This window comes from Apodemus sylvaticus, chromosome 1 (assembly GCF_947179515.1).
Source record: "Apodemus sylvaticus chromosome 1, mApoSyl1.1, whole genome shotgun sequence".
NCBI lineage: Eukaryota > Metazoa > Chordata > Mammalia > Rodentia > Muridae > Apodemus > Apodemus sylvaticus.
The window spans coordinates 106,002,765-106,030,517 of record NC_067472.1 but is presented as its reverse complement, the minus strand read 5'-3'; the positions used below and the strand labels follow the sequence as shown (position 1 = coordinate 106,030,517).

Genomic DNA, 27,753 nt, shown 5'->3' with positions numbered 1-27,753 from the left:
AAAGGGCTCTGGCTGCTGCCGGCCTCAACTTTCTTTTAATCATTGTGACACTTTGACTCTGACTTTTTTTTTTCCTCCTAAGACAACCAAGGTATGTTCACTTCCTCCCATATTTGAGATTCTTCCTGTGAAGTCACTAAAAGCAAGGAACCAGACACTGGCCCCGCCTTTCCCAGAGCTGAGATATCTTAGCCTGGCCTACAACAAGGTAACTGTTTTCTGTTTCTGTGGGGGCACAGACGGGAGGAAGGGGCTGTGAACCTTTCTTCCCCAAATGCAAGCATGTGGCCCTAGTTCTCAAGGTGGCCAAGATTGTCACATGCCACATACTAGCCTCCATCCTAGGCACTGGGTTTACAGGTGCGCAAAGAAAGACCTCGAGGCTGGGGCTGTATCATGCTTGCTTAGCTACTGAAACCCAGGGTTGGTGGCATGTCCCTAAGATCCTACCCCTGGGGAGGTAGTGGCAGAAGGATCGGGGCCAGCTGCTTGATGAGTTTGAGGTTAGCCTGGGCCGGAGTCGCTGGATAAAAGAAAGGGAAAGATTTGATCTTTCAGAGCTTGTCAGCCATGGAGACCAACACTGGACAGGCAGCCACACTACACACACACGCTTGCTGCTCTGAAAAAGCTACGCAGCATTATGAAGCAGGGTATGATGCCCAGTCTGACCTCATGTCTGGCCAAGGAAGTGGAGTGTCTAACCTTAGATCTGAATCATTGACAAAGGCAATGGGGGGTGGCGGGTGGGAGACAAAATAGACTGAAAAGTCCATGTGTCTCCCTTCAGCTGTTTCCCTCTATGTAGTATCCATGTCTTGTTTGGCTTTCTATAGACTCTCTGATGTTTGTTTGTTTGTTGGATTGGTGCTGGAGAACCAACCCAAGTGCTCGCGCATGCAATGTTCACCTACTGGGGTGCAACCCCAACCCCTGTGGGTTTTCATTCAACTTTAAGTATTTTTAATTTTTCTCATGGCTTTGTCTTTGGCCTATGGGTTCCTTAGGAGTCAGTTGGTTAATTTCCAAATTTACAGGGCTCTTCTAGTCATCTTAGATGTGCTGATTTCTAATTATATCTCTTGCCAGGTAAACATGATTTGCGAGATTTCTTTCTTTTTAAATCTGTTTAAACTCGATTTGAGGTTCCCTCAAAATTGATTGTCCCGTAAGCTTGTAAAGTGACATGTATCTGCAGCTGTGGAGACAGCGTGATGCATGTCAGGCAAGATAAGATATTGGCAGTGTCACTACTATTGTATGAACTCGTGCTTATCAGTTACTGACAGCAGTGTGCTCAAACATCTACTCGTGGATCTGGGGAGATGACTCAGTAAGCCGCTTGCCACACAGGCGTGAGAAGCTGAATGCTGAGTTCATATCCACATCACTCACATAGAAGCCAGCATAGACACTTGTGGGGAGGGGGGGAGGTACAAGTGTGCCCTAGGGCCCTGCTGGCCAGCCAGGCCAACAGGACCAGATTCAGGTTCACGGAGAGACCCTATCTCAAAGTACAGATGAGAAAGGCAGACGCAGAAGCCAACATCTGGCCTCGACACCACATGTGTAGCCAGGCACACCCACTTCTCACTACCTGGTTTGCCCACAGAGGCCTTATGCCACCCTGGGCCACCACGACACACACCACAGGTAGATGAAGCTACCTCCTCTGGACCACAAGCTTTTTGAAATGTGTTTTCAGTACTGGTGATTAACCCTTGAGCCTGTCATATCCTAGGTAAGTGGCTACCATCAAGTCATATTCCCAAACCCAGTCATTTTGTTTTAAGGGCCAGACCATATATATATAAACATATATTGTCTACGTATTTCTGTGAAGGCAATGCGAACACACAGGGGAAGATGGGGGTCTACTGAGGTGTGGGTGAGCTGAGTTTACATTTTCATGTGCATTCACACATTTTTTGGGGGGTTTTTTTGAATTTGGTTTTTTCAAGACAGGGTTTCTCTGTATAGCTCTGGCTGTCCTGGAACTCACTCTGTAGACCAGGCTGGCCTCGAACTCAGAAATCCACCTGCCTCTGCCTCCCAAAGTGCTGGGATTACAGGCGTGCGCCACCACAGTCCAGCTTTCATGTGCATTCACAAAGATAGCATTTCACGAAATATTTACAATATGAGGAGTCAAATTTCAGAGACCATAAGTCAAATTTTCATGGAAAAGAAACACTCCAGGTATTTGCTTATGAACTGCCTGGGGCTGCTTTGAGGTTGTAAGAACGGGATCGAGTCAGGAACAGAGACTGTGTGGCCCAGTCCTTACCACCTAGCTCTTGACAAGAAGGCCTAGTGGCCTATGGTCTCCACTCTGAACTCTAGAGAATCGAATGCTGGGCTAGCTGAGGGAGAACCTTGAGATGCCATTGGCTTCAGGAGCCAGACTGTTACATGACTGCCCTTCCCTTGTGTCTTAGGGTGTCCATTCCTGTGAAGAGACAGCATGACCGAGAACTCTTATAAAGGACAACATGTGATTGGGGCTGGCTTTCCGTTGCAGAGGTTCAGTCCATTGTTGTCATGGCAGGAAGCATGGTGGCACAGACAGACTTCTAGAGAGTACCCTAGAAGGAGCTGAGAGTTCTACATCTTGATCTGAAGGCACCCACAAGGAGATCCCCTTCTGTAGGAGCCAGGAGGAGGGTCTCTTTAAGCTAGGCAGAACCTGAGCACTAAGACCTTCGAAGCCTGCCTACACAGTGACACACTTCTTCCAGCAAGGCCACGCCTCCTAACAGTGCCACTCCCCATTGGCCAAGCCTGTTCAGACCACCACACCCTCTCACCCTTGTGCCTGAATGCAGCCCCACTGTGGGCTCCTCTGGTACCAATAGCCCTGAGTCCCCTCTCCTGCTGTCTCCATGTTCTCTACTCAACAATGCTTGTGTGACAACCTACAGGCTAAGTACACAGGGGCACAGCTAGCCACGATGGGTCCCTTGTCGTGGCTCAACTTTATTCCATTGACAAGGAAGTCCCTGTCCTCTGGCCCACTTCACTGGGTATACTGGTGCCTAGGACTGATGGGAAGGAGAAGCCAGAAGTGTTGTTGATGGAATGTGGAGTGTGTGGACGTGCTGTAAGGAAGACCAGTTACTGCAAAGTCAGTGCTGTGCCAGCCCTTGAGGCTCTCTGAGACAAATGCTTCTTCTGATTATTTGATCATCAGTATCCTTGATACTTTCATATCCAGTGTGGATAAGAGATTTTTAACTCTTAAAAATGCTGCAATGGGGGCTGGAGAGGGTGCTCAGCTGTTAAGAGCACTGCATACTCTTTCTGAGGACCCAGGTCCAGTTCCCAGAACCCTTGTGGTAACTCACAACCAAATGTAATCTAACACCAGTTCCAGGGAGATCCATCACCCTCTTCTGGCCTCTAGGTCACTGCACACATGTGATGTAGACATATGTGGAGGCAAAACCCTCATACACATAAAATAATAACAATTATTTTTAGAGGGTGAGGCAGTTGTGGCAGAATTTGTGGGCAGGAGGGTCAAGCGTTCTGGGCCTGAGCAGGGGATGGTGTGGGGGCGAGGCATGGCCTACTGTCCGCCACTCCCTCCCCAGCTGTCCTACTGTCCGCCACTCCCTCCCCAGCTGTCCTACTGTCCGCCACTCCCTCCCCAGCTGTCCTACTGTCCGCCACTCCCTCCCCAGCTGTCCTACTGTCTGCCACTCCCTCCCCAGCTGTCCTACTGTCCGCCACTCCCTCCCCAGCTGTCCTACTGTCCGCCACTCCCTCCCCAGCTGTTCTGCAGCCCATCCTTGCTAGCCAGCATCTCCCACCTGGGTGGGGAGCATCTACTCACATGTCTCCCGCGCTTTTCCAGATCGCAAAGGAGGATGCCGTCCTGCCAGCAGCTCTCTTCCCCTCTCTCTGTGAGCTTGTCTTCCATAACAACCCTCTGGTAGCACACACACGAGGTATGGTGGCCACAGATCTGTCCCCCAACCCAGTGCTTGGAGTTAGCCCTAGAACTCTGATTCTGGCCTCTTAGATGCTAGTGGGAACATGCAGGTGGGGAGTGGGGGGGTGGGGAAGAGGACGGCCGGGGAATGGCGGGTACGGCTGACATTGCTCTGCACCTGCTCTGCACCTGCTTGCCCTGACAGCAACCATGGCGAGCAGATGTTAACCTCAAGAACTTTGGTGGAAGTCAAAGCTCACAGCGGTCATGATCTGCCCAAGGTCACTCTGGGAAAAAAAAAAAAATCTGGGACTTTGGAATCGTCTAGCCCTTACTCCAGCCCTTAAGCTGCACCCTGGCTGTAGAGCAGGTCTGTGTGGTCTCATCTCCATTTCTCATCTGGGGTTGGCCCACCTGCTGGGCTAGCTCTGCCAGCAGCCTGAATGCAGTTCTGTCATGGCGCCCACCAACTCCTGGCCAAGGCCTAACAGCTGGAGGAGCATTGGATCCTGGGCCCGCTGTGACAACAGTGGAGGTGCTAAGCCTGGCTCACTCTGTTACCTTAGCCTGTCTGTCTGACACTCTCCTTGCTTACAGAATAGGAACAATATGCACCTACTTCCTAGGATTGAAAAGTGAACACAATTACATTAACATAGGCAGAGCAATCTTAACACTGCCAGACACACAGTAAGCCCGGGAGACACTAGCTAATCGCCATCTTGGCTTCTTCCTTCAAACCAGGGATCCCACCACTGCTGAAGAGCTTCCTCCAGGATCGCCTGGGCATCCGCTTAGTTCGAAAGAAACTCGTAAAACCTAAACACCATATGTTGATGCCTCGGAAAGAATCACGGAAGGTAAGCCTTCCAACAAGACCCTGGCCTCCGAGGAACGGAGCCTATTTTAACATGCGCACAACTTGGGCAGGAGAACCCTGCTCCCCTCTGCGTCGGCTCCAGTGCCTTCCCCGATCCTTGTTAAACACTGGAGCAGGGGTGAAGATGAAGAGCCCCAGCAAAGGGAAAGTAGGTGGAGAGCCTTGGCGGTCACTAAGTCAGTGACCTAATTCCATAGAGAAACTAAGGGAGGAACCAGCCTTGACGTTGGAAGACTGTCACTATCCATAGTTGTCTGAACTTGGCCAGGGTCTTTTTTTTGAGCCACTAGAATTTCAGCCCTGGAGCCTCACAGAGCTGCAGAAAGGGATGGATGAGAGGAGCCATGAAGTTCATTGCAGAGCCCGAGCCCTTAGCCACACAGTTCCTGATTCCAGGTCAGCTCCGAGTCAGCAGGGCCAGATGCGCAGCTCCTGCTGCAGGCGGGCAGGCCGGCTCCCCTCGCTCCAGCAGCTCTTAGGGGCCTCTGGGGCCCATGAAGTAGTAATTATCATCCTCTTGATCTGAAGGAATTTTTAAAAAAATCTGTGAGAAGCTCCTGTCTCAGACCTTGCTGGTCCCCAAAGGTAGATACATCTGTCCATCTGCTCTGACGCAGCTCCATCCAACCAAGCTTTTACGCCCTCAGAGGACCACAGCAAGGGCTTAAAGCTGGAAATAGACATTCCTAGGGTTTCATGTGCCTGCTCTAAGGATCTGCCACAGCCCTGCCTGCCTGCCATCCGAGGAGGGAAGGCTAGCGAGCCAGGTGCTCAGCACAGGCCTCTTGAGGTGGCCAAGACTCTATAGAGCACGTACACCACTGCCCTCTCTCATCTCCTGAGAAAACAGGCTCAGAAGGGTGCACCAGCTCACCAGATGTGTGTGTGCTGGGTTTAGGGTGGCCCTCCCACCTGACCCCCCTCATCCTGTTCAGGGTCCTGAGTAACTGAGATATTAATATTAATAATGAAAGCACTAGCTTGCTGGAAACAAAAACAGCAGTGTGCACCTCTAGGCTTGACTCCAGAGCATGGCTTAGGCTAGCTGGGGGGTAATCTTAGTGCAGAAGAGACAAAGGCTCCATGCGTGTCTTTGTACCCAGGCATGGGCAAGCAGAGAAAACGGAGAACATATGTGGTGGGCTTTTCCCTGTGAGGCATAAGAGGCAGACAGACCAGCCTAGTCCTAAAGGCGGGGGTCATGCCACCCATGAGCCAGGGATGGGGAGTGTCAGCTCACCCTGTGGGAAGGGCTAGGGAGGCAGGGTAGGGTTAAGATGCAACTCTCTGTCTCCCTCCTGGCAAGCTCCTAGTGTGCCAAAGTCCTGCTAGGTGCTGCCCTCCCCCACCCCCACCATGATGTGGGTTTTGAAGAAGGTCCACACCCTTCAGGCTACCATCCTAAACATGGGCTCTACACATATCAAAAGGAAAACATTCTCTTAAAATGAAATCCATTTTAGAAATGAGTGGTCCTTCCTGTTCCTTGGGTGTTGGATCTGGGTATAGGTAGGGCTGGGGTGGTGGGGGTGGGGGTCTGCCCTGTTGATGGGAGGAAGCAGCTACCAGGGACCCAACTGTGTCTCAGCCTGCATCTTCCTAAGTACAGTGCCCAGGGCTTTCTACTCTGCTAGTCAGTCTGTAAAAGTAGACAAGAAGGCAGGCACACGCACACGCACTCACACACACATACACTGCCTCCCACCCCCCCAGGGAGTCACCACAGGAGAGATGGTGACAGGCCCCACCAGTTGAGGAAGTGGGTCCGCAGCTCCTGAGAAGCTTGGCTCAGGAAAAGAAGGGCCACTCTCATCAGTCTAGGATCCCTGAGGAAAGCAAGAGGCATTCTGGTGAACCCTGAAAAGAAGCTGCCAAGAACAGAGTGAGGCCTAGAGCCCAGGCCTCCAGGCAGAAGGGGCAGACTGTCACTGACTGGAACAAGTCGTTTTACCTTTCCACACCCAGGCTTCCTCTCCTTCCACTCTGTGAAACCCAGGGATCAAACTCAGTTTGTCGGGTGGCAGCAAGAGCCCTTCTACCCTGAGCCTCTGTGTTGGTGTGACGTGACACTGTGCTCTCCGTGGTGGTGTGATATGACACTGTGCTCTCCGTGAGGATGTGCGATCGCTCTCCTGCTTCTCCAAGCTGCTCCCATTGTACGACCCACCTGAGGCGGGCAGGGCTAGAGAGCAAATCCAACCCAGCCTTCCTCTCTCTCACACAGGTGAAAACCTACGTCCCCAAGGTGCCGAAGCATTCGCTGGTCCCCCATCACCTCAACACGATCACAGACAATCCTCCGTCGAGTCTTATGCCGGAGACAGAGCACTCCACTGAAGACACCTCTCACGAGGCACTGTTTTCCAATGAGGGCCCAGAAGGCCCTTCCCTAACTCACCGGGCCTTCGTGCCGATGCCTCCCATTTGCTCCGACTCCACCGTTCACAGTGAGACAGTGTCCCACCAGAGCCGTACAGCAGGCCTCATGAGCCCAGATCACCCATCAGATGATGACGCCAAGAGTACGGAGTCCATCTTCCTGACCCAGGTGACAGCTCCCAGCTGCCTCTGCCCCCATCTGCAGCACCCACGGGTTCCTGCAGTCCCTGAGCAACCTGCACTGCTGTGGACTGCCCAGGGCAGGCAGGGAACCCCAGAGGAAATGAAGTCTTCAGGCACCCTCATGAGGCTACTCAGGACACTATGTCCTGTGGCATAGACATCTTCTCGGATCTCACTCGGACCTGGTGCTGGCCAGTCTGCAGAGGCTTGTCACCTTTGAGATGCCTATGGTCCAGGGGGGAATCTGGTAGTCACAGAGTGTGCCATCAGTGCCGAGAGTGGGAGAACTCAGAGACGAGAACCTGAGGAAGGATGCCTCCTTCCAGGAGGGTGTGGGAGGGTGGCAGGAGCTGCACTTCTCAGGCTAGGAGAGCGACACGGTGGAAATGTGCAGCAAGGGCAGGGAATGCGGGCTGGGGAGAAATTCAGGCGGGGTGTTTAGGATCATAACTATTCACTGTCAGTGCAGCGGTGTGCAGAGAGGCATTCAAGACTGAACACCCCCAACCTGAATGACTCACATCCCAAGTGCTCTAAATTCTCAACTTTATGTGCCAACATATCCATAAGAGGAAATTTTGATATTTTGTTTTATACATAAAATCATTTAAGATGTATGAAATTACTTTAGGGCAATGTGTATAAAATATACATGAAACATAAGCAAATTTTATGTATAGACTTGAGTCCAGTGCCAAGGTATCTTTATCTTGTCATGTAAATATTCTAAAGAGCAAACACCTCTATTCCAAGCATTTCACTTAAGGGTGGCTCAACCTCTGTAGGCCAGAAGTGTCGGTAGGGCCTCCCTGGAATATCTCTACACAAAATAGGCTTTCCCGTATTGAATAAAGCCATTTGGGTAGGCTAAAATGCCTCCGGTGTACCTCAGAGCAAGAATAAAGAATACAAAACACCCTCGGTGTGGTACCGGAAGTCCTTCCCAGGCCCGCTCAGCACTCTAGCCCCCACCTGTCTCCTTGAGTGTGTCAGGATGTCACCCCCTGGCTCCACAGCTGCGATCCTTCATTGAGGCTTGCAGTCCAGCCCTCTCTCTGCTTTGTCTGGGGACAGCTCTCCTGTGTCTCTGGGACTTGGGCCATACTACATCATCACTTCCTATGGAGTTTTCTGACTGGTTCTGGGTCGCCTCTGAGAGTGCCCAGATAGGCCATGCCTCCTCCTGTTCTCCCTCATTATCTAGTCTCCTGTCTGCATCTTCTGTCCTCCGGGCCTCAGCCTTACTGTATCAGGAACCAGCACTGCTGGCTGTGCAGAGCCCATATTGGGATGTGGCAGGGAACAAGAGAGTGTATTTTCTTCCTGGCACAGGTGAATGAGCTGCCATCCTCCACCGCCCACAGGGAAAAGTTGGAGGCAGAAGAGAAAGGCCAAAGGAGACCATCAACAGCACCCAGAGAGACAAAGCGGACTCGGAGGAAGCAGACGGCTACCTCGCTGCACAACAAGTATGACGGCTATGAAGAGCTGCTCACGGTCAAGCCCGACCCGGCCTTTCTGGAGCCAAAGGGTATGAGGCTAAATGATGCGGTCAGAGGCATTGCTACCAGGCTCTGCTCTGCACGTCAGGGGACTCTCAGGGCATAGCATGGCAGCACCGCTGTCCTTTGCTGAACTGTCCTTACTTTGGGGATCTTGGCTTTTTCAAAGACTGGCTGAATTAGCCCCATCATCCTGAGTGAAAAATTTACTTGCAGAAAAGGGCGAATAACCAAACGAAGCCAGGTTCCGTTAAAGACCAGTAGACCATCCCAACCCCATCCCACCTGGCTTGGGGCAGCGGACAGTGCCATCTCAGCTCTGATGCCATTTCCTCTGATGTGCCCCCAGTATCCATATCTCTAAATTAGCCTGCCAGGGAGTGGATCTCCTAAGAGTCAGCCCCTTCCATGTGACCACCGAGTTTAAGGGATCACTGTCCCTTTTGGGGGCCAAAAGTCTCTCCACATCAGACTCTGAGCTCATGGGGACATTTCACTCAATCAATGGTGGAGGTCTAGACAAGGGAGCCAACAATGAAGCCCTGGGCGGTGAAGCAGGGTCCGGGCTGACACTGTTGCTGCATCCTCTAGGCATCCAGAAGAACGCACAGGCACTGCATCGCATGCTTAAGCAGCCGCTTATCTGCCGCTCCTCCAAGCCCCGGCTGGACACGTTCCAGAAACCCTACATTCCCAAGGAGAAGAGGGTGAGCACTTCAGCCACTGACTGGTCCTGATTTCTGAGGACTGGGCTGGTACAGACCAGTTACTTTGGGACCCTGAGGCCTGCTTCCCAGCGTTCCCTACTGCCCCCTGCCTGTCACTATGACTGCATGAAGTGACAGACCTCTTCCTTGCTTTGTGCCAGGCCGCGAGGATACCGATTCCACCCCCAAGGAAGACCCGAGCGCAGCTGCTGGATGATATCCTCATTCGCATGCGGGATCCTCGGAACGTTACTGAGGCTCCATTGGGTATGGTGCCAGCTGTCCCACCGGGCTGATGTCTAGCAGGGAGGGTGGGTGGGAAGTGGGAAGGGAGCATGGAGAGCAGCGAGGGCTTGGGAAGTGGGACTTTCTGAGCGTCTACCCGCAGTGTGCTGGAGCATGCAGGCATGACTTCCCACTGTCAGGGCTGGACGGCTTCTACACACCAAGATACTTTCTCCATCTCTGGGCCAGGGAAACTGGGCAATCCTGGCGCTGTCCTTTCTTGTCCCTGTAGGCGCTGTGTTGCAGCGGCGTGCACAGCAGCGCCTAGTGAACCAGAAGCAATACCGGGAAGCCAAGCGGCTGCTCAAGGAGTTCCGGGCACGCTACCGGCAGCTGGTTCGCAGCTCTCTGCGGACTGTGTTCGCCGCCAGCCCGCCCCCCAGGCCGCCCACCCGCCGTGCGCTGAGCGCCGGCCAGCCCAAGTTGGGCCGCTTCCTCGAGTTCATGGACGAGTTCTGCCAGGAGCCCACGGCCAGCGACTCGAAAGAGTAGAGCTGCGCACCGCCCTCCCCAAGGGCTCTGCGCCCTGGACCGTGCCGAGTCCTGAACAGAGGGGGCTTGGGCTCCATCTCGCTCCGTGGTCAGCATGGGGAGCACAGCAGGACCTTGCCTCCGAGCCCGGCCAGGCCGCACCTGGTGGCTGGCCCAGCAGCAATAAAGAGTGGTGTAGAGCAATACAATGGTGCCAAGTATCCTTGGAGGTCAGGCCAGGGCCACAGTGGCCACCGGTGTCACTAAAGAAAAATCTCTGCTGATTCCTGCATCCCAAGCAGCCGTGAGAACCCCACCTGAGTCACCCAGGACAGCTTCCATGCTAGCCTAGAAAGCTCCGCAGTGGCAGCAAGCCAGCAAGAGGCAGGGTTGCAAAACGCAGGCTGGGGCGTGGGGGTAGAAGCCTGGGAGACAGGTTTCCGGTGAGGAAGTGTTGTCCATTGTGAGAGTGAAAGAATCCGATTCCTTTTGAGATACTTGCTGGAGGAAGGGAAGGTTTAGTTCCCCAATGTCCTGTAATCTGAGACACAGGCTGAAGACAAGGCTGTAGGGAAACCTAGGTTCCCAGAAAAGAAACAATCCAGCCAAAGCAGCCAGGGGCTGCTGCATTCTCCGTGTGTGCCCAGGAGGGTCTGGAGAAGTCCACCCGGACTATTCTGGGTGGGGTCTAGGAGTTTTCCCCCTGGAGGCAGCTGACCTGTAGTCCCAGGGCCCAGGAAGCACAAGGCTTCTTGATCCTCACAGCAAGACAGACTCCCCAAATTCCAACCATTTGCATATTATTGAACCCAACTTCACAGACTTATTCAAGTAGCCAGTTTAGAAATACTAAGCTGTGATCATACGCAGACATGTGATATACCATCACTACACGGGTCACCTCTGGTGACAAAAGGTAAAATTAGCCTATTCACAGACATCTGAACAGGTACAAGTAACACGGTGACCCAGCAGGAGCCATATTCAGGGCGTTTGTTGACTTGACAGATCGGACTTTCTGGAGTTCCACAGCACCCATCTTTTCCTGTGAGAATCCTTCCTGACACTGTCAGCCCACCACGTTCCACTTCTGGAGGACCCCTAGACAGCTTCCTTCAGCCACATATTCTCAAGAATGCACCTACCTCCACACACACACAACCGTTCCAACCTAGCTTCTTGCCTCTCTTTGGCAGTATTAATGGTGTTGCTACAATGGTCTGTGCAGCGTGTCTGCCTAAGTTCCTCAGTCCTGGCCCTGCTCTTCGTACCCCATGGCAGCCCTTACTCAGTGTGAGGGTATCCCAAAGAGAGCCAAGCACCACCACCTCGCACATGAACAGGCTGGGTACCTCTCCTTGCTAAGTTCCTGATCGCTCTGAATTCCTTACTTTGGCTTCCCACCTCTGAAGCTGGCCAGTGGTAGAGGTTCTCACTGTAAGGTTAGCCAAGTTAACCTTTCTTAACTGTAAAGTTAGTGGCAGAAGGGGCAACAAGCAAGTTTGGAACCAGAGGACCCCTGCACATAGACTCTGAACTGCCAGGGCCAGAGTTCCCATCTGGAAAAGGACACACCCAGCACACCTAGTTATACAATAATTAATAGTGTACAGAGCATCTTGCTGCTCTAAGGACCAAGTGCCCAGTACTGTTTTCAAGTCTCCATCTGGCAGTGTGTTCACTCTAAGCACTCTTCCTTAAGGCCAGGTGACCCCAAAGGTCCCATATCCGCCTTACCATGCATGGCATCAACTCAAAATGGTCTTCCAGGTTCATTTTCTGAATTTAAAAGAACAGGTTAACATTTGTTCTCTTTTAATGGAAAACTTATGTCAAAGGTATTTTTATGACTTTCTAGCAATGGTTCCAAAGAAGAATATTTTCAAAAACCAGATTGCAAAGAGTGGCCGTAAGGTACAAGGAGAGCAGCACCCCCAAGGCATTCTTGTCTTGTTTTTTTTTGAGACAGGGTTTCTCTGTAGCCCTGGCTGTCCTGGAACTCACTCTGTAGACCAGGCTGGCCTCAAACTCAGAGATCCACCTGCCTCTGCCTCCCAAGTGCTGGGATTAAAGGTGTGTGCCACTATCACCCGGCCCCAAGTCATTCTTTACTCAAACTCTTTGGTGTCTTCAGAGAAATAGGAATGGTCACAGGAAATCAGGAAACAGTAAGTAATGTCCATTAGAACAAGTCAAAAGGTACATGTTCCCGGTGGAGACCCCACCCCAGTGCTTCTAGCTCATAGTGAATGCCAAAGGGAGGCATTCTAACCCAGGTCGTGCCCAGCTCTGGAGAGCACCCAAACACCTGCCCACTGCCACCTTAGGCCGTCCCGAGACGCGGCTCTTGACACTGATCAGAGATAGTCTGTTTGCTTTCATGAGTCTGCTTTACTGCATTTTCAACTTGGGCCTCGCCTGGAACAGGCACATACACATTGAAGAATGCACTTTGGTACTGTTAATCATACATCACTCATTCCACTTGATTCCATACCATTCCTTTGTAGTAAAAGCATCCCTGACAGGGCGTACCTTGTCCCAAGTCCCTCTATCCAAAGGCTCTTTAGGAGTCAAGGGGGCACAGACAGCAGTGGCAGCGCACTAAGATCCAGGGCCCCTTCTCCAATTCTAATGTAAACAGGTTGAATAAATCACAATCACCAGACCACAAGGAGCTGTAGCAGGTAGCCTAAAGCCAACAGACAACCATTTTCTATTTCTAGGTGGAAAGGTTCCCCTCTTGGCTCTTAGGACAACTATATTTGTACAGTTAAGAGTAAACAGTGTATCAGGTGAAAACAAACAAACAAACATTAGTTGGCATTTCGGCTAGTTATTTGCCATCTTGCATAGTCTGATCGCTTTGCCGGTGGTTATGCATGAGCAAACTGGGAGCTGCTGGGCTGCACTGAGGCTCAGCTTGGAGGGCAGGTAGCAGCTAGAGAGAACCTAGCTTCTGCTGCAGGAATCTGGAACCATGCGGAAGCTGCTCCCGGCCCAGCTTGACAGCTTAAGGCTGAACTGTCTGTGCCTCACACGCAGCAGTAGGGAAGTCTGGCCTTAAAGGCATGGCCTTGTCTAGCTCCTCCTGGATCCACGACTCCAGAAGAGGGAGGGAGCTCAGAGTCTAGGGTCAGCTCTTGTATGGTTTAAGTTCCCACACTAATGACAACAAACTTAGGAGACACAAGAGTGCATTTCCCCCCTGAGAAGAAATCCTACCTATACACAAAGCTGTCTCCTCATGGGGACATGGCATTTTTTTCCTCCATCCAATTTTACTAAAAACCGGTAACCTCTGTGTTCCTCCAAGTCTCTTCTACAGAACAATCTTCAGAATGCTACAGTGGATAACAATCTGGGAAATGGGCATTTCAGGGTTATCTTAAAAAAAAATCTGGGCAGCAGCCTCATCTTCAAAACCTGCTCCTCAAATCCTACTGAGTTATAAGAATTTATAACCAGCTCCATTCATCCTAAAGGCTCAATCTAAACAGTATTGTATGGCTGGTGAGGAAAGGTCTGGCTAAGGAAGGGTTAGGGCCCTGTGAAGTTTGAGAGAAACAGCAAAGGCTGTAATTAAAATGACAGCCACTCCAACTAAAATCCCACCAATGACTGAACTCACACTATGGGGTTTCCCCTACTAAGTACTCTATATATTGTGGCTGTATTCTGGGGATACAGGTATTTCTTAACTGAAGAAAACAGAAGAAAAAGACCATAAAACCTGTCATTTGGATATCCCTTTAACAAACCATGTAACTTTCACAATTATTTGGGCCCCAGAACACTACAGTGGGACCCAGAACTGTGGGTCTTCATTTAAAGGTAGGGCTGATGGCAGTCGAGATTTAACCTCACGATGATGAGTCAGCCACCTTTTCCTACTGGCTCTCTGCTTCAATGACAAGCTAGAAAGAAACCCAAGTCACCGCCAGGTCTGGTGAGGGGTCAGCTTGGGATGCATTAGGAGGTCATGCAAGCGAATGACAGGTTTCTTCAGGGCGATCCAGACTTGCCTCATTTCTTGGGATTTGAGCTAAATGCAGCCTCTGAACAGGGCAACTGGTCTATAATCACTGCAAGAGAAAATCCATTCTCCTAAGGGAAAATAACTTAGGAAATGGAAAAAACAGAGTTAAACTCAGAAATACTGATAAGGTATGGAAAATGTGGGTGACCTGCTCAGCCAGATCTCCTGAACAGGACCACTGAAGAGCATTGCCAGAGATGGAGCAGCCTTTCAGAGATCATGAATACACTCACTCTTGGGTCAAGCACATCCACGCACACCACACTACACAAGGCCCTCAGCATGAGGGGCTAGACTATGGCCCAGCACAGGGTGGGAGATGCAAGAACTCCCTAAGACTGTGTGCATTCAGAATGCACACAGCCCCCCTCATCAACCTCCCATTCTAGTCAGTGGCCAGCTTGTATTCTGACAATAACTAATTAAATAGCTTTAATTTCAGAAGGGCATTTTACCTCAAAAAAAAAAAGACCATTTATGACCAGTACTTCTTCCATAATCAAAGAATATTTTTTAAAATACATGAAGTCAATTAGGAACGATTCCTAGCCAAGCCTCAGCCAGACTTTTTTTTTTTTTAAAGAGGCCACTAAGGGCAGAGACCAGAGGCCGGCAGAGCACTCCCTGACGATAGCAGCACACCAGGCCCAGATGACTTCAGATGACTTCTGCAAACAGGTACAAGAGTTAGTGTCTCTCTAGAGAAGGGCCACCAAGCCTTCTTGAGGGATAGCACATCTCTTGGATTTCCCATGAGAAAGACTCACCCTCCTGTCCCTCCTAGTTTCCTCTTTAATAAGAAAAAGATAAACAGAATGCACACAGCAGAATTTGGGCAGCGGGCAGGTGGCAGGACTGCCGTGGCTCAGGAAAACTATCGTGAGGTGGTATCTTCCTCCGAGCTCCGCAGCCTCCCAACCTTCTCCTTCCCTGTCCACTCTTTAGGGAGCCATGCCAACCACTGTAGTTGCAATGGACTTCAGTCAAACAGCAAGATGGGAATTTTCAGAAATGAAGTGTTCAGGTTTCACTGACTAAGTTTGAGACCATCTAGTATGCAGATACTTTAGAAGTTTTTTCCATTTTCAAGGGTAGGCAAACTAGAGAGTAAGCCATTCCGTCTCAACATAAACTGTTCGGCCTCTATTTCAAGGGCCACTGTTCTCAGCAGGAAGTATGGGAGAGAACACTGTCTACAGTTCTGGGGGAGGGGTGTCCCTGGGGGTCCATGGGGACAGCCCAGTGTCTGCACACTCACTCAGCAGCAGCACTGCACCTGAGCCCACACTTGTCGCCATTGCTACGCATTCTTAATCAAGGGGGTCACTAGGGGAAGGGAGATATTTAAAATATATCTTTCATCTATTAAAATATTTTATCTTCTTACCAAAACCAAAAATTAATTCCAACTGAAAGTGTTTTTCTACGCATTAGTGACATAGAAAAGGGTGGCAAGTGGAAAAATAAGTGTCTTTAATGCTACCCAGTAAGACTAGCCTTCCAATAATTACTAAGCTCATAAAGGAAACACATGGAATGGTAGACATTTCTACGTTTTCTCTAATGGAATTTCCTGGTGTCTGCAGCCAGGCAGGGCCAGCTCTCCTCCCGGGACGCTGGCGTGCCTTCCGGCAGCTCTGAGAGCCCTCAAAGGTGCCTAGGATGGGAAGTAAAGCGTGAGTATAAAGGAAGGAGACTATTGCATGTTTCAAATACACCCACACTCCAGACTCACGCGGGCCCTGCCAGAGCAGCCTCTGAAGCCACCCTGCTAATGGCCACAGATAGCTAGCATCCCTGGGTCAACTATGAGCTGCAGAGAAATCAACTGTGTCTTCTTCAAGAGACATCATCTCGGGACTCGCCTCCCTTCTTCACACCTTCAAAAGCTTCACCCAGTTTCTGGCTAACTCCAAACTGAAGTTGTCTCTTCTAGAATTCCCAAAGACTGACATCTCCCTGGCACAGGTGAGTCTAAGCTCCAGCTACTTCTAGACTTCCAATGTCTCTGAGAGATTCTGATCAAAGGCAACGTAACCAAACAGCTATGCAGTTTCTTGCTGGGACCTTTTAAAGGGGACAACATAGGATTGGTATAAAAGCTCTGGAAGGTTTGTTAAAATGTCAGTCACAGGACTATGGTAATAGCTCATATAAACACAGGAAAGGCCAGCCCACCTGAGAGTCCCTAAAACCCTATCCTAATCCCTATTCTCAAGGAGCCCACAAGGGCAGAAGCACCAAGCACCACCAGGGATGCAAAAGACACACAGTGTCAGCTGCTGAGAAAAATAAAGCCCAAAGGTCCATGGGACTGAATTTACCAGCTGCACCCAGCTGGAGACCTTGCTTCCACAGCATGGAGTTTCAGCTTTGTCCTTTGCCTGACTTTAGGGCAAGTTTCTTTTCATGATTTTTAGATCAAAAATTGCAGATAGCCACTGGCACATGGAAGGAGTAAGGAACCCTCCCAGTCCATCTCCCAGGGAGGGCTCCTGGGAGAACAGGAGCCTGCAGGCAGGCTAGGCGAGGTCACTGCAATTCTGTTTTCCACCCATCAAGGTGAAGTGCTCTACGTGGGCTTTGCACTGTGGGCTCAGTGCCTAGCCAGTCTCCCTGGAGGCCCTGGCATGCCCTTAGGTTGTATTTCCTTTGGGCACCCTGTGATTATGGAGAATCCATGGGACTTGTGGCCATGAGAGCCAGTGGTCAGTCTGGGTGGGCTAGGCCACTTGGCAGCTAAGAGAACCTAGCCGTCTATACCGCGGCTTTACCATCAAGCTGACAACACTTACAAAGTAGGTCTCAGGAAGACCAGGTGTCAACCACACTGCTTCAATCAAAAGTCATAGTATAAACAGAGAATGCAAATTAACTTCTGTGGTGGCAAAAGTTCTAAGCTCAACTGATGTGGGTATGTAGAAATTACTATGGCAAAGAGAGGGAAAGATGAAGTGAGCATCTATTTATCTTGGCTCTTCCAAAGGACTGGCACTGCTTGTCTCTGAAGAGTTCATGTTTATCTGCAAGGTTAACTTAAAACACCACTCTGTGGTAAGACAGAGTGTGAGAGGGTACCCATCTCCCTGCCATCTCTAACACTGGCCATCAAGTTCATGAACAGGGCTGCTCCCAAGCTCATTCCAAGAGGGCACTGCCAGAGTTGGGCCCAGAAGCCTTCAGAGTTGGCTCACTCAAAGAGTGAGCAGGACTGGCCCTGGTCCTAGAAAGCCAAAGATGCAGACACTGGCTTTTAAACACCAAGGCCCTGGATCCTCTCAGAACCATAGCAGACAGTGTTTTGCCATTGAAAGAAACTCAAAGTGAGAACATTCAGCTAGCTCTTTTGGATAAATGATTGAGGCCAAGGACCTCTGAAAAGTAGGTAACATTACTTTGTACATTAAGTGCTACTTGGTCCCAGCCAGGCTGCTGGACCTCAAGAGATACTGGTCCACGTTTCCTTTGCGCCGGCTCATAGTCCGCCTCTCACGGTCAAACGTGCGCTGTGACTGCAGAGCCAGCTGCTGGTCCTCTTCCTCCTGCTGTGATTTCCGCCCCACCTCAAGCAGCCCTGGGTCCTTGGGAGCCAGGCCCATGTCACTGCTGGGTGGTCGCAGTTTCTTAACACCGTTCTGTTCCAAGTGCTTGGTCTTACAGCGCCTTTTCCGGCCTCTGCGCAGGGAAGGAATCGGCTCCTCTCCTAGGCTGTTGACCAGAATGCCATTACCCAGATCAAAATGACTGAGTGTCTTCAGTTGTTTCTTTGTTTTGAGGACCCCACCCAAAACATCATTTTGGGGTAGCAACGAATGAACTGCTGCAGTCTTCATCACTGTGCTTATGCAAGGTTTGACTAATGTGGTATCCACAGTGGACCTTGACTCCTCAAACTGCCCCCCTTCCACAGAAGGCCCACTGGCTACTCCTCTGTGCTCTGAGGAATGGCAGGCTCTCAGTGGGACCTCACGGCTCCTTTTTCTGACACAGTCCTGTTCTGCTTCTGCCTGGTTAACAGAGGGGAAGTATTCAAAGGGAGTGGAGGTGGGCCCAGCACACTCTGTGAGCACCTGGGCCCTGGACAGCCTTGTACTTAAAGCCAGAGAAGGCCTCTCCTTGCTCGAATGGATTACTTCAGAACCTGGTAACTCTTCCCCTGCTTCAGGGGCCAGGGAGGTGAGCGTGGCTTTGGAAAGGGTCCTCTTGATCTGCCGCTCCTGGAAGATCTGCTCCCACTTCTTGAGGATGCGAGGACTGGCCTCATAGGAGGTCTGCTTCTGCAGGCTTCTGTTCAGGTTGCGAGGTGTTGACTTGATGATCAGCGGACTGAGCACCCGGCCATCGGGGAGTCTCTTGGGAGGGGTGCAAGGGGAGCAGACGATGGGCTTGAAGTGGTTTAGCTCTTCGGAGATGCTGTCGTTGCTTTCAGGGCTGATGGAGCGCTCTGGCTTATGCAGGGAGGCCAAGGGTGAAAGGGAGCTGAAGGGCAGGCGCTTTTCTATGGTTAAGTCAGGGGCAGAGAGGCAGCGGTTGTTCTGAGTAGACAAGAGAACACCAATAACGGGGGTGGAGCCGGGAGTTAGAGTTGTGATCTGAAAGAAACAGAAAAGATCATGTGTGGTTGGTTTTCTTTACTTTTTATTTTTTATCTTTTAAAACTTATATATGTGGGGTTGTGTGTATGTATGTATGTATGTATGTATGTATGTATGTATGTATGTACATGTATGTGCAGGTGTTCAAAGAGGTCATAAGAGGGTGTTGGATCCCCTGAAGCTAGAGTTATGGGAAGCAACTGCCCGATGTGGGTCTAGTTCTCTGTAGGAACAAGTGCTGTTCACTGCGGAACCTTCCCTCCAGTCCTCTCGCATGTGCAGGTTTTTCTACATAAGTCCTTCAGATGGTGGGAGGGTAGAGAAGGAAGGTAAAGGAAGGGTAATGTGTACCTAAAAAAAAAAAAAATGGGAAAATCCCTAGCCTAAAACTCATACACATATGTGAAAGAGTTAGCAACATCAAAATCTGAAGATGGATCTTGCCTAGAGCTTTTGTAAGGTTTCTATAATGGCTTACTATCCCTAGCTGTCTACTAATTTGAACCTTCTTCTTTCACATCTTTTTGTAGGCTTCTCTAGATAGCTAATACAATCTGTCTGGGACCCACTCTGCCCTGTGCAGGGGAAGCTGTGTGGGCTGAGGGGAAGGTGGAGGCCGGTGGGGAAGGGCCACAGCCCCAGGCTGACCTGTACCTTGGCTCTGTTGGGTGGTGCTGTTCTGAGCCGGCTCCTCACTCTGTCCTGAACTGTGTCACTGCAGCTCTGACTCCGCTGCACCTTGGTGTTCAGCTTCCTAAAAAAGAATATATAGTTACAGTTAGTCCATACAAGTTTCAAAAAAGATGACAGTCTCTTTTACCATTCTAAGCCACACCCCGAGAAACACAATCCCTTTAAGTAGCTATAATAGAAAAAGGGGTTAATTTATCAACCAAATGCCAAAGAGAAAAAGACTTCCAAAGTCTTCCAGACACATAAATTTTATCTTATGTTTTATAACTTTACAGTTTTAGCTTTATTTATTTTATGTGTGTGGGTGCTTTGCCTGCATGTATGTCTGTGCAGCACTTGTAACCCTGGTGCCGTGGAGGCCAGAGAGGGTGCTGGGTCCCCTAGGACTGAGTTATAAGTGCTTGTGGCTGGTGTGTGCATGCTAGGATGCCTCTTAGAGCAACCTGTGACCGTCACCACAGAGACAACTCCTGAGCCTAGTGCCATGACTTGCACACCATGTCCTCAGCACCTGTCCTGTGTGCGGCAGTCCGCTGTCACCGTGCCCAGTGAAGTAACAGAACAGCCCTTACACAGCTAAATTTCCAAGTGTTTAGGTCGTTACATCTGGGTCTCTGATTATTCTGAACTAACACTTTGCCTGTGCTTAATAAGGGACTGGAGGCCTGGCTCCCTATCAGCTGTGCCTGCGCCAGACAGAATCTACTGTAGAACAGCATGCATGCACAGGCAGTCACCTATACTACACTACAGCTAACTTTTTATTCTCTTGGGATACATTTCACCAAGCATTCATCACATACTCAGCACACAGAAAACAGTCACGCTCTCTAGGCAATCAGAGCCCAGTGGAGCAGACAAATAATTTAGTATTACAAAGGCACAATAAACCAGGCATGATATAACAGGCAGAAGTGGCACTAAAAACTGAGAGTAAGAAAACTTGAAAAGCCTTTCTATAACATTCATTTTACTGGATGAATAAGTATTTGCAATAAATCAAAACAGACACATAACTATGTAAATAACTCCAAATAGAAATTATTTCCTCAATTGATACTATTTAGCTCTTTAACAGAATGCATCATATAAACTCTTTTATAGACAAGATTTTAATGTCAGAGTTGGCTCAGAGAAAACAAGGAGGTGGGTGGGTGGGCAGGGATCAGCCCCAGAATTCTCTGCATCTTGCCTCTCCAGAGCAAGCCTGTCTAGCACTCAGAATCTTCTGCTCCAGCACCTATCCTATGTCTCCGAGCCTATGTCTCATGACCGCACGGTGTTAATGGGAGAAGATGATGGCTGTGCAACACATATTTGTTCTATAACAAGAAAATTCAGCACTTAAGGAAAGTCTCAATTTTGGAACAAGCAACTGTCACTCTAAGAAGCAAGCTGAATTGATACTTAGAAAAATATTAAAGTTTATTTGCATTGCTAGAAGCCACGCATACTGCCAGTCACATAAGATATCCCCCAAATGCTTTGTAAACAATGAGCACGTGGACCCGGGATTTAGAGCAGAGAGGTGGCATTATTATTCTAAATACACAACTTTGGGTGAGGCAAGTTCCACTGAGAGGAAGGGTGTTTGACCAGTGGAGGAAAGAAGAGCTTTGCTCTCTGGAACACTGGGTTTGAGGCCACTGGAAGTGGTCGAGCTGAAGCGACACCTAAACCCTGAGCTCCAGATTCTGTCCTGAGGAATTAACAATAGTCTTCATATCAGGCTATGAACCCATCTTGTCAGGGCAATGGCCAAGCTAACAATTGACTAGTGTAGTTTCAGGTCCAAATGACAGGTGCACTAAGGACAACTGTGGACAGCTGGGAAAACTACTTCACATCTGTCCCTTCAACTCCATATTGGTGAAAGAAAAAACCTAGGGGCAAACTCACATTTATGGTGAAGCAAACAATGAAGACCTATTTTTCCTGATGGTGAAAATATTTTTGATAAACTTCGGCATTATTGAAATTTTCTTTGTCATTTAGTAAGGAAAGTATATTTCAAGCAGCAACTCTATGCAGAGCACTAGACACCCATTGATAAGATAATTCAAAGGTCCATGTAGTTCCTGAAGGCCACCACATTAGAGACTGTCCTGGAGGGCAGTTACTGTACAGCTGACCTCAACGTCTGGGCTAAGATGTGTCTGCATCTCTCACGCTCTTGCATGCTGATTCCCAGCTGGGCCAGCACCATGTAAAGAGGTGAGTTTTCTTCCCAATGAACGATCCTGCATCCCTTGTTGAGAATTAACTGATAGCACTGACACAGCCCAATGCAGAGTTCTTAGCAAGAGAAAAGATGCACAGCGCCCAGACAGTGTCCTGAGTGAGCTCCTAGAATCACAGCTTCAGTTTGAATTCCGTGAAAAAATAGGGATGAGGAATGAAGTAAAATAATGGTTTTAGAATTAATCAATTAATTAAATGTTTCATGTATTTAATTTTTATTTTAATTTTGTTAAGTATCATATTTAGGTTCAAATTAATTTTTCTAATTAGTATATATGTAAAAATGGCCTTTGATTAGCTTATTGTAGTTATCTGAAAGAATCACAATCTCATCAGATGACTACAGAACCCTCTTACTTTGTTTCTTTTATAAAAATTAGTTGACCAGTGGACAATGCCCACAGGCCGTCTACCCATGTGCTTCCCCCAGGGCGGCCTTCCCCCAGGGCGGCCTTCCCCCAGGGTGGCCTTCCTCCAGGGCCAGCCTTCCTCCAGGGTGGCCTTCCTCCAGGGTGGCCTTCCTCCAGGGCCGCCCTCAGCTGCCAAGGTTCCTGCTCTCATGCTTCTATGCTTAAGAAACACGGCTTACAAAGCAGACAAGAAGGACAAGTGGCAGCTTCATTTGATGAAGATATAATTATAAGAATGTCTAAAATTGTTACCTAGGAACTCTCTTAGGAAACCAATTTTCAGAGAAAGCATGTTAATTTTTTGTTACTTAATAGAAAAAAGTATATTTGAAACTCCCCAAACTATAAACAATGTTAGTATTTTTATGTGCTAAAATATAAACAACACAAATTTTATCATTTTAACTATTTTAAATCTAAATATAGTTAGATGGTTGTACAACTATCATCAAGTTAATTTTTTCATTGTCCACAACTATACATTATTGTCAGCATTATAATCTTTAAATTGTTTTCCTAAAATCTGAGAACAATTTGAAGTGAACATAACAGTTTCTGAGCTTCAGAGAAGGTACACCAATAGGAGACTCAGTCAGCATTCCTGAAATCAAGTTTTCTACTGAAGGGTCCCACTGGGTTGAAGATCATTTTCTGAAAAGATAACCCTGTTAATTACATCAGTTTGGTTTTGGTCATTTGTTTGGGTGTGGATTTGTCTTGGTAGTGCTGGAGAGTAACCCCACTACCTCCTGCTTGCTAGACAAGTACTCTTCCACTAAGCCCTACCCCTAATTAAGGCATCTTTTAAATAAAAATGTTTAAGGACATATTTATCCAACGCTGTATCATTTACATTAATAATCAACAGCATGGAGGGAAAACCCCTTTTTTGAATGTTCTGGAGTAACTTTCCACAAAAGAGCAATTAAAATAGCGGTTGCATGGTCGTGACAGTTGATGAGCTTCCTGCCCATACATGAACACTGTCTAAAGCACGTCCTTTCCGGAGCAGTTAGGCCTTGCCACCCCTGTGCTGGGCTGAGCTCAAACTCTTATAACCTGTGTCTTCCCCATTACTTCTCCTTCTCCCCTTTCTGCTGAGCTGCTGTCTAGCAATAACCAACACCTTCTGACCTAGCCTGTGATCCCAGAACTGGGAGAGGCTGGGGAGGGAGGGAGGACTGAGAGGATAAGACAGGCCTGGGTGACAGAGCCAAGAAACAAAACCCAAAACAAAAGGAAAACTTCCACCAGTGCCACAGCTGCTGCTACTGCTGGAAGCGCCATAGCCACCTTGGTCTCAGGGTTTGGCAAAGGACCAGCCTCCACCACTACAGGAGGCAGGGTACCAAAGACCAATGACCATAAACGGCAAATCCACCACCTCTAAGACTGTCTACGATTACCAAATCCACTGTTGCCACCCCTGCTGCCACAGCATTCTCTACCTAACTGCCACCATCAAAGCCATAATGGTCATTGTTGATGATTCCTGCACAACCAAAGCTGCCACCACCTCCAAGCTCGCTTCCCTGACCACCAAGTGTTCAGGGCTATGTCAGCCCCCTCAGTTAGAAGAAAGGTAAGCTATGCCTCACTTCAACAAGGCATGCCTCACTGAACAGCTGTGACCTGACTAGGACAGGATTTCTGCAGTCATGTCTACACTGTGGTGGCCATCAAGGTCACATAAGTAAAGCTCCTCTTCTGGATCCTGCTACAGGAAGTCAAGATTTCAATCACTTCCAATTTTTCATGCTGTTCCAAGTAATATCTTAATTCCCATTTCGGTGAGGCTTAGTCTTCAGAGAGTGGCATTATTTTGAAAGGATTAGGAGGTGTGGCCTTGTTGGAAAAAGGGTTTCACTGGGGGTGGGCTTTTAAAAACCCACATGAGACCCAGTCTGTGTGTGTCTCTCCTGCCACCCCGGCCTAGGAGGCAGACATAGCTCTCGGCCACTGCCCCAGTGCCATTCTTCTTGAGTGCTGCCATGCTTCTCACCATGAGGATAATGGACTAGGCCTCTGAAACTGTAAGCAAGGCTCTAATTAAATGTTTGATTTTATAAGAACTGCCTTGGTCATGGTGTCTGTTCACAACAATAGACTAAGATAACGTTTCTCAAGTATGTTCTTTGATGCTCCTGATAAAAATCTCCCACAGTGAAGTGGGTGCCTCATTTTGGAGAGTCTACTGAGATCACCCTCTGTAGATCCACTCTTTCTCTACCCTGTGAGGCCTCCTCACAGGTGTGTCTGCATACACCTCTTTTACAATGGTATAAGTGACAACCCCACAGCACTTGAAGAATTTAGCATCTGGCTATCTCATTAGTACATGTCCATGAATGTCCCTGTGGCTACACTGGCTCCTCAGACTCTCATGTGGCTGCTTAGATTTTGTTGGAGACTCTGATTTGGACATGACAGCTACGAGAGACAGAGTCCAATGATGCTTCCTTGTGGTGTGGTCATGAACATATATAATCCAGTTAATTGTCGCAAGAACTAAACTAATAGTTGACCTTCACCTGACTTGAACATTTGCCAGATGAGCCCTGAGATCCGAGTTGCATACTACTAACGATAATGCGAGCTAACAGACTAAGTCTGCAGTCAGGGTTTGCATATGAATTGGTCCCATCATGGAAAGGGTAGGCTAGGAGAAAGGAAGGAAAACATGACAGAGATGTTCCCCCAAACACATCAGATGCAAAACCTCTGTGCATGTGCAACCCTGTCCAAGACAGAATAATTTTTTAGGCTTTTATGTAATGGTATATTAATCCACAGGTCCTCTTTCAGAAGAATGAATTATACCAATACAAAGGTAGAGCTGGAACTGGTAATAAGCAATTCACTCATTCAGCATGAACTCCAACTGGGGCAATGTTTCTTTCGTAAAGGACTATTAATTTATTTTTCTAAGTTATTTCACATAATAATATTAATTACAGATATCATAAAACATTAGTTTTGGTGTATATTTATTGTGATTTCTGGCTTTATTAGAAAAATGATTTTTTTCTTCCTGCTTTATAACCATTACGTTATAACTATGGTTATACACAATCTACATATGAAATAAGAAAGCAACAATTATTCTGATTTGTAGAGCTGGAAGGACATCTGACTTCCAGCTCATATCTTCATCACAGGCTTACCCAGTTACTATGTCCTTATCTATTGACTAAGCTAACTGTCTAGCATAGTAGTTCTCAACCTTCCTACTGCTGTGACCCTTTGTCACAGTTCCTAATGTTGTGATAATACCCAACCATAAAATTATTTTGTTACTACATCATAACTGTAATTTTGCTACAGTTAGTAGTAAAATATCTGATATGCAGGATATCTTATATGTGACCCCTGTGAAACCCCAAAGGGGTCACAACTCACAAGTTGAGAAACACTTCTAGGACAAATTATACAAGTGGGGACATCAAGAGAAGAGTCTTAGAAAAGTTACTATTACTCCAGAGAAGACTAGAGATTTGGTGACTTTTATACTTAGAAATCTTCAACAAAGGACACCAAAAACTGTTCCAGAAGAACATACACAAGGTTTCCAGAACAGACATCAGGGACCTTCCAGGACAGAACATCTGACAAAGTTATTAAACTTGGTAGTCTGCTGTAGTTACACACAGAGACCAGTAACATCTCCAGGAAAGAAGAGTGCATGTATGTCCAGAGAGGCAGCAAGGCAGACAGACAGCTACTATGTAGTGTTGGGAAGACAAGAGAATGAGCCCTAGCAGGAAGGATAAGCGATGCCAGTTTTAAGTAGAAAAGATAACAACACAAGGTCAAGACTGTGCTTTATATCCCTATTACAAATGGAGCACAGCATGGAGCAGTCACTTCTGAAACATCTACTGAATAAATGAATGCTTCACTTCACCCTGCCCCTGCCCTCCCCTCCCCCCTCATTCCCTCCCTTTTCCTCCTCTATTCCTCCAGAGTCAAGCAACCATCCAACCACATTCTTTTCCTCCCCAGGACCTGCAAAGCCTAAAGGATGCAGAAATTCCTTGACCAGGTTTTTAAAAGCTTCCTGAAATACATGTTAGATCTAAGCAAGAAAAAGAAACCCAGCCAGGCCTCCCTCCTTGGAGGAGTTCAAAGTCCAGAGGGAAAGCTACATCTACTGTCCAACTGAAGAAGCATCATCATTTCCCTACAGGAGAAAGGTCACACTGCGCGGCTCAGAAGTTAGCACCATCCTACCCAGAGAATGCCAGAAAGGGGCAAATAGGACCTTCCATGAAAATTCAGGAGAGGGGTTGAGAAGAATGTGTTTGCCCTCAAAGGTCACTTACAAGGAAGGCTCAGGAAGGTGGAGACAGGTGGGTCAGCACTCACTTGGCACACTTCAGGCCAATCAGGGGCCCTGTCTCAAAGAACAAGATGGATGGCTCCTGAGGGACACCACTTGAGACTAGCCTTTGGTGTGCACAAGCATACACACACTTCTCCACACTCATGTGAGCCCTTTCTCTGTATTCCACATTTGGAAACCCACCTCTTTTCACCCCTTCATCACCCCACAAATGAAAGAACTCAGACTGAATTCAGCCACCACTCTTACCCTGCCAGGAAAGCTAAGGAGTAGGAGCTGCTCTTGGAGACAAAGGCCGAGCGATGGGTCTGTGTCGCCGGCCCCCGAGAAGGCTCTTCATTCTCTGAATCTGAGAGACGCGCAGGACACTGGCAAGGAGACAAGGGAGACAAACTGTCCGTGAGCTTCCTGTGGGAGCTATCCTAGTACAGTTTCAAAGTCCATCTCTCTAAATTACTGTTCTGGGTTCCAGTTTGATCCCAATTTTTTTTTTTAAATACTAATTGCAAATGTGGCTTTACCTGGAAATATCCAAAATCAAATTAACCCTTTATCGAATTGCTTATGATATTTTCTTCCAGCTTTGGGAGAGAGACCACAGGCTCAGTACGAGGTAATAGCGGCAGTCTGCATTTTGGTCTCTTTTCACAACGAGTCTGGTACCAAGTATGGAGCATTCAGAGGAGGTCCCCACAGCGCCACTGGTCTGTCTACTTCCTCTGTAGACTGCGATACTGTAAGGATCCTGCAAGCTGATAAGCACTAAATAAGCTAACAGACCGCATTAAGAAAAAGCTTAATTTTATACTAGTCACTAAATTCCTTTTAACTGATGAAAACTAAGCTGCATTATTGCAAATAAATATCTACAAAGACAAAACTACCTTCCTCTCCATGCCTCCATGTCCAACACCTAGAAACACGTGAGAAATATTCACCTCTCACCTTTCACCTTGAATATAAATAAACCTAAGGCACTCTGTGTCCTTACAATGGTGCAGAGCGTGGGTAAATGAAATGCTTACAGTGACACTTGGCAAACATACTATCCCTGCCAGGGCTAGGCTATGGAGGGCAGGGGTTTCACACAGC

The 27,753-nt window shown here is 48.4% G+C and overlaps 2 protein-coding genes across 3 annotated transcripts in view; one reads left to right on the top strand and one right to left on the bottom strand.

Annotated features, from left to right (window-relative positions):
• Positions 1 to 10,572, top strand: part of Xrra1 (X-ray radiation resistance associated 1) — a 64,402-nt gene extending 53,830 nt beyond the window's left edge. The window contains exons 12-19 of the mRNA XM_052157722.1: positions 83 to 208; positions 3,857 to 3,950; positions 4,679 to 4,794; positions 7,039 to 7,362; positions 8,709 to 8,907; positions 9,470 to 9,585; positions 9,747 to 9,852; positions 10,103 to 10,572. Coding sequence (XP_052013682.1) covers positions 83 to 208; positions 3,857 to 3,950; positions 4,679 to 4,794; positions 7,039 to 7,362; positions 8,709 to 8,907; positions 9,470 to 9,585; positions 9,747 to 9,852; positions 10,103 to 10,362 — 1,341 coding nt within the window. The 3' untranslated portion in view covers positions 10,363 to 10,572. The remainder of the gene's footprint in view (positions 1 to 82; positions 209 to 3,856; positions 3,951 to 4,678; positions 4,795 to 7,038; positions 7,363 to 8,708; positions 8,908 to 9,469; positions 9,586 to 9,746; positions 9,853 to 10,102) is intronic.
• A 2,136-nt stretch (positions 10,573 to 12,708) lies between these two features.
• Positions 12,709 to 27,753, bottom strand: part of Rnf169 (ring finger protein 169) — a 52,299-nt gene continuing 37,254 nt past the window's right edge. Inside the window, exons 4-6 of one of the 2 annotated variants that reach the window (XM_052157735.1) lie at positions 26,911 to 27,029; positions 19,624 to 19,729; positions 12,709 to 18,972 (exon numbers count right to left, since the gene is read on the bottom strand). In XM_052157735.1, the coding sequence (XP_052013695.1) occupies positions 17,791 to 18,972; positions 19,624 to 19,729; positions 26,911 to 27,029 (1,407 nt within the window). In that variant the 3' untranslated portion in view covers positions 12,709 to 17,790. The remainder of the gene's footprint in view (positions 18,973 to 19,623; positions 19,730 to 26,910; positions 27,030 to 27,753) is intronic. The other variant, XM_052157745.1, reaches the window with a different exon arrangement.